The sequence below is a fragment of the Rutidosis leptorrhynchoides genome, chromosome 3, assembly GCF_046630445.1.
Source record: "Rutidosis leptorrhynchoides isolate AG116_Rl617_1_P2 chromosome 3, CSIRO_AGI_Rlap_v1, whole genome shotgun sequence".
NCBI lineage: Eukaryota > Viridiplantae > Streptophyta > Magnoliopsida > Asterales > Asteraceae > Rutidosis > Rutidosis leptorrhynchoides.
In genome coordinates, this window is record NC_092335.1 from 172,189,066 (window position 1) to 172,195,902 (window position 6,837).

Genomic DNA, 6,837 nt, shown 5'->3' on the forward strand with positions numbered 1-6,837 from the left:
ACCATCATATGCTTAATTACTACGAAATACAATATGTGAGTTCATTTGATCCCTTTTTATTAAATGATTTTACAATATATATTTTTGGGATGAGAATACATTAAATGATTTTATAAATGTTTGACGCGATAGACACAAACAAAACATTCCTCAGATGAATTATTATACAGACGAGTTCTGTACGTTATTATGCCAAATATCACCCATGTTTATTATGCTTGGTAACATAAGAATTAGTGAACGCCACTAATTGACGCGAATCCTAAAGATAGATCTATGGGCCTTGACAAGCCCCATTTCGAATAGGGAATGCTTTAGTACTTCGAGGTTTATTATAGTATACAACCGCCCTTCTGGAAAATGGATCGGCCTGTTTGTATGCTGGTTATTATTTTGGGGATATTCATTATGCGCTTTATATATGTTATGTTAAGGTCGGTTATCAAGCAATGTTATATATATATTGAGAGAATGATTTTGCAGACGGATGTTTTTGCTAATGTTTTTGTACACGATATATGTGTATGGTTATTTAAAAATCGCGAGGCAACCTACGGGGGAGAAAAGGATACGAACCTACTCTGCTAAGCATTATAAAATATGGTTTTGTACACGAGATAGGTGTACTGTATTTAAATCTTGTGGTCTATCAAAATGATTAATTTTATTGTTTACGATAAACTAATGAACTCACCAACCTTTTGGTTGACACTTTAAAGCATGTTTATTCTCAGGTATTAAAGAAATCTTCCGCTGTGCATTAGCTCATTTTAAGGATATTACTTGGAGTCATTCATGGCATATTTCGAAAGACGTTACATTCGAGTCATTGAGTTCATCAAGATTATTCTTAAGTCAATTATAGTTGGATGTATTATGAAATGGTATGCATGCCATCAACTTTCGATGTAAAGAAAGTTTGTCTTTTAAAAACGAATGCAATGTTTGTAAAATGTATCATATAGAGGTCAAATACCTCGCGATGTAATCAACTATTGTGAATCGTTTATAATGTATATGAACGGGTCCTTTCATTATTGCTTGTGTGAATTTTTTTTTTTTTTTTTTGCTTGTGTGAATATGAGAAGGGTACAGTTGGGATTATGAATAATTCCCTTGCTATATCTGGACAACAGCGATCTGTGGTCTTACCGAATAATCTGTGAGGTAAGAAGTCCAAAGTGAACAAGGTCCTAATTTTAATTAACCTCAAATAACGCGATTATTAATTATTATTTATTAATTATATACTGTTTTTCGAAAGAAAAAAAAACACGATTAAATCAGTATCCGTGGGCACTGGGCAGGCGAAAACAAAAGTAGGTTTAGCAGGGTTTAGCGAACGCTTCAATCGCTTTACCTCCCGCACAAACACAAAACTCCTCAGATTCAAATCCGTTTGTATTTCGAATCCTGGTATTATTTCGGTTTATACTTATTCTCTATGCATACTTACTTACAAATCCGTTTGTATGATTTCAAGATTCTAATTAATAGCCCCAAATTAGCATGTGGAGAAACCTATGTAACCGACCTTCAATTAACAAGCTAAAATCCCTTGCTGACAGAAAACTATACAAACAAACCCAATTTCTTTCACAAATTAGACATTTTGAGCTATACCCATATCATAATTCATCATTTGGAGTCAAGGGTATTCGACAAAATTGTATCTTGGGTGATTCTAATTATGGAAGTTTTAGCATTTCTCTAGGTTTATTACTTGGGTATTATAAGGGTTCTGCTAGTAGTTCAGCTGCTGCTGAAGAGATTGTATCTACAGAAGAAGAAGATACTGATGACATTCTAGAATTGGTACACAATTTGAATAAGGAGATCAATGTGTTTGAAATGAAAAGTAACGATTTAGATAACTTGAAACAGCCGGAATTGGTGAAAGGGGAGAATTGTGGGGCGTATGCTGACATAATGCCGGAATCGTTGAAGAATGAGTACGGATTTCAGCATTCGAAAGTTTCTCAGCTTGTTATTGCTCATTCGTTGGCTAGTCAAAGACGGCTTAAGTCGTTGCGTTCGAGTTTCATTCAAATGCTGCAAGAAGATGGTACCTTTTTTGTTAATCTAATATATATGTAGATAAAAAATGTAGGCATTGCCTTGACCTACACATTTGTCAATTTAGTTATTAAACTTACAAAGTGCTTGAACTAGTATAATGTTTAGGATTTGTCTAACGGCAGATTGTTAAGGTGTAAAAAAGGCTTGAACTTTATAATAACCGTCAGGTAAAAGTCAACATTAATCAATCACTTTGGCCTGTCATTAGAAAAATCTTAATGTTCAATTTTACAAAAACACTAGCAGCGTACTTTTTCTAATATTATACACTGTCTGTTAAAAACATGAGAATGGAACATTCGCGAGGTTCCATGATTGAATTGCTACCAAAAGGACATGAAGAATACTTGTTATATAATGTCCTTGTACATGCTAATTAACATTTATGTTTGTTTTTTCTTATAATATAGGCGCTGGCTCAGGGCCTTCAAATTGTGAGCTGCTTTCGTTGAATTTTAAGGGTTGGGATGCTAATGAAATTGTTTGGGACATGTTGGCATTTGCGTACGCTAAATTAGAGATGGTTCATGATGCTCTTTACGTTATAGCTAAGATGAAAGATTTGAATATTCCGCCATCAATATTGACTTACAACAGCTTATTATATAACTTAAGACACTCTAATATCATCTTGGACGTGTACAACGACATCAAAGAAAGTGGGGTCCACACGAGCAAACAGACAAATTCCATACTTATAGACGCCTTGTGTAAACAATCTATGATGCAAGAAGCGGTGACCCATCTTCACGAAACAAGCGATGTTGTTTCGTTCAATACTATTATGTCAGGTTTCTCTAAGTTGGGTTTCGTTGATATCGCGCAATCGATTTTGTGTTTAATGTTGAAGTTTGGAGTACATCCTGATGCATACAGTTATAATATTCTTATTAATGGGTTATGTTTAGCGGGTTCAATTGAAGATGCGTTGAAATTGACATACGACATGGATAAACATGGTGTGGGGCCCAATAAAGTAACATACAACACGATATCTAAAGGTTTTCGTGTACTCGGTATAATAAACGGGGCACTTAATTCGATTCAACAAATGATGATAAACGGGTTGAAGCCCGATAGTATTACATATACGTTACTTATATGCGGGTATTGCCAGGCTGGCAAAGTTGAGGAAAGCCTTAAATTGCGAGACGAGATGATTTCAAATGGATTTAATCTAAATTATATATCGTATAGCGTTTTGGTGAGTAGTTTATGTAAGATTGGTTGTGTTGAGAAAGCTTTGTTTTTGTTGTATGAGATGGAAATAGTCGGTTTGAAACCCGATGATGTCATGTATTCGATCGTCATATATCATCTTTGCAAACAAGGTGACATTCAAACGGCGAGTAAACTTTACGTTGAAATGTTTAGTAAGAAGATATTTCCGGCTACGTTTTCTCAACGGGCGATTTTGATTGGCCTCTGTGGGACCCGATCGTTATCGGAGGCAAGGATGTATTTTGATACGTTATCTAGTAATTGCGATAATCGGGATATTGTTCTTTACAATATCATGATCAATAAATACGCGAAACTCGGTATGACTTGTGAAACTCTACATTTGTTTGATAAGATAATAGAGAAAGGGATTAATCCTACTATTGTCACGTTTAATTCTTTAATCTATGGATTTTGCAAAAGTAGACAATTAAACGAGGCGTTAAGGACCTTCGATAACATTAGGGATCATGGATTAGTACCTAATGTTATAACGTACACGACACTTATGAATTTTTTTGGTGAAGAGCGAAATTTACGAGCGATGCGTGATTTGGAGGTGCAAATGGTAGCGAATGGTGTAGAACCGAATTGTGTTACGTATACGGTAATTATAAAGAGTCTTTGTATACAATGGAAGCTTAAAGAATCTTTAATTGTTCTTAATGAAATGTTTTCGCGAGGTTTGTATCCCGATGAAGTTTCGTATAACATTTTAATCCAACGTTTTTGTAAAGCGCGTAAAATACGAAAAGCGTTTGAGTTACATAACAAAATGATAACACGGGATTTGAAGCCGGATGCGATTACGTATAATATTCTTATTAATGGTTTGTGTGTGTATGGTAATTTACATGATGCCGATAAGTTGTTTATGAATTTAAGGAAGGGTAATTTTCGGTTAACAAAAGCCGCTTATACTATACTTATTAAAGCACATTGTGTAAAGGGGGATGTGAATAGAGCATTGGTTGTGTTTTTTGAAATGATGAAGATGGGATTTAATGTAACGATCAGAGATTATAGTTCGATTATTAATCGATTGTGCAAAAGACGATTAACGAATGAAGCTAAGATTTTTTTCAGTTTGATTTTTGTTAATGGCGTTTTTCCTGATCATCAGCTTTATACGGTGATGTTGTACGCGTTACGTTTAGCTGGTGATTTCCGTTCGGTAGACGAGCTCGTCCCTAATATGATTAAGCTTGGCTTAGATATTTCTTAAATATATACTGAAGATTTCATCCATAAACATTTGGATGATATTTGTTATTCTTTGGATCAGCCTTTTAGATGAAAACGGTATGAGTTGCGTATTTAGGATCAGTTTTAATGCTTGGGTAGGTGTATGAATCTCTACAAAGCATTAGGAAGTTCGTATCCCGAAACGATCATATTCTATATGCTTATCCACCGGATTCTACTGTAAGTGATGTATATTTACTTTTTATCTTTAGTAGTGTCAAATTGGGCGGGTTGTGTAGCCGTACAATATGGGCTCATGCTCAACTTTCTTTTATTTCATTTGTAGATGTTAATCATTTAAAGATCTTCATTTTCAAATTTAGTATGTATTTTCGAGCTCCATCCATATATTATAGAATGTTGATCATTTTTTTTTTTTTTTTTTTTTTTTTTTAGCCTTTTCAGCTAGGAGGGGAGTTTGTTTATATGGTTGAGGGGAAAAAGTCACCTGATGTCTACTCTGGGATTGCTACCAGGTTATTTGTTAGCTACTGTATCTAATATTATTATATCGCCGTTACCTTTTTTGGGTTTGATGTGGCTATATGTTGACCTGGTTCTTTGTTAATTCACAATATTTGTTACACGGGGTTCTTAAAAATAATGTTATGTGTTATCTTAACTTTTCGAGTGCAGGTTGATCCGAGGAGACTGGAGAGCAAACATTATTTAAAGTGTATGGAAGGAACTTTTGTATGAGTTGGTATATTTCCTAATCTATGATCCATTACATTTATTTCTGTACTTACATATAGGATGTAATGTGAATAACATGTAAAGTTAGTTGTGACACCAGATACATATACATACTGTGTAGATGTAACATACTACAATAGGGAATTTTGTAGTATGCTAGGAAACTTATATGTTAAACTATTGCTTATTTCAATGGCACTAAGGTAACAAACCTTTTGTTGTCTGATGCATACAAGTCGGAGACAAGCATCCAATGCAGAACGTAGCACACCAATGGTAGTATAAAGCCAAAGAAGCTAACCATTATTTACACAAAACCAATGAAATTTGTACAGTAGGTTCGATTAGCTAAGGCCTAAGGGTCTTCAAGCTCATTAACTGGATTTGACCTTTGTTAACTGTATCTGTAATATTATGCGTCTTTGTATTCGACTTTTTTTTTTTCTTTTTGTAAAAAATATAGAAATGGTCGTGTGCCACACCTACATGAAAAGGCGGAAAACAAGAATTTGTTGATTAATCACCGGTCCGTTAACACTTACACACGTCATGTAGTCAACTGAGGCGGGTTTCATCACAGCTCCAGCACTGCATTTAGGCCATATCAGTTCTCTACCATTGGTGTTATATTGTTACATATAATTGGTTAATATTGGTATACCCAAATACAGAATGCTATTAATGGCAGGAGGTCTTCAAATAGGACCTTAACTGTAACTCCATAAAATCTTCTTTTTATCTTGTTTACTTTAATATAGTATGTTATGTTATATGTTATGTTAATGTTAATTAAAATTTTAATGTTAAATGTCTGTGATAAATGTTTGTGATATGGTAAAATGGGATGCTTCCGTCTGTTTGTGATAGGAACACCGGTTTAACCAGAAACAAATCTATTTTAATTTTACAAGCTGTTATTTGGGTTTATATATATTTTACTGTAGCTCACTACTGGCCCTTGTGGTACAAGTGTGTCTGCGCAGCGTACACGTTGGTAAAGCGTAAAGGGGTTACTATTCCCTTACTATTCTCCCTTTTAGTATATAGTAGTAAAATAGTAATAAAATAATAATAATAATAATAATAATAATAATAATAATAGCAAGATAAAGGGTGCGCGCTTCGCAGCTGAAAATTGCCAACGATTACTTTGCCGACGATTCATTACAAACATAATCTACATAGTAAAGTGTTTAACGGTTACACACATATCAACAGTTTGAGTTGTAATTAAAAACATAAAAACATGTCATTCCGTTTATTTTTTTTTTTGCCAAACACTACTATTGAGTTGTAATTAAAAACATAAAAACATGTCATTCAGTTTTTTTTTATAGCCAAACACTACTATTTGGGATTTCTTGTAATTAAAAACATAAAAACATGTCATTCCGGTTTTTTTTTTTTTTTTTTGCCAAACACTACTATTTGGGATTCCTACTATGCTACAGTGAACTTCGATTTTGGGTTATGAATAGTTGTCAAAATGGGTTACAACCAATGGGAGGGCTCCATTTAGTTGTGTCAATATAGAGTGGGGAATGCCCTTGTGGGTACAAGTATGTCTGCGCAGCGTACAAGTTGGTAAAAGTCTAT

At 34.2% G+C, this 6,837-nt stretch overlaps 1 protein-coding gene across 1 annotated transcript; it reads left to right on the top strand.

Annotated features, from left to right (window-relative positions):
• The first annotated feature begins 1,320 nt into the window (after window positions 1-1,320).
• On the top strand, window positions 1,321-6,012 carry LOC139897005 (uncharacterized). Its single transcript, XM_071879647.1, has 5 exons — window positions 1,321-2,065; window positions 2,490-4,725; window positions 4,942-5,021; window positions 5,182-5,248; window positions 5,705-6,012. Exons 1-2 carry the CDS (start codon window positions 1,510-1,512, stop codon window positions 4,523-4,525), a joined length of 2,592 nt encoding a protein of 863 aa, XP_071735748.1. The 5' UTR covers window positions 1,321-1,509; the 3' UTR covers window positions 4,526-4,725; window positions 4,942-5,021; window positions 5,182-5,248; window positions 5,705-6,012.
• The last annotated feature ends 825 nt before the right edge of the window (window positions 6,013-6,837 follow it).

Coding starts and splice junctions, on each gene's coding strand:
- LOC139897005 (XM_071879647.1), top strand. CDS start 1,510: ATGTGGAGAAACCTATGTAACCGACCTTCAATTAACAAGCTAAAATCC. Junction 2,066..2,489: donor TCAAATGCTGCAAGAAGATG/GTACCTTTTTTG, acceptor CTTATAATATAG/GCGCTGGCTCAGGGCCTTCA.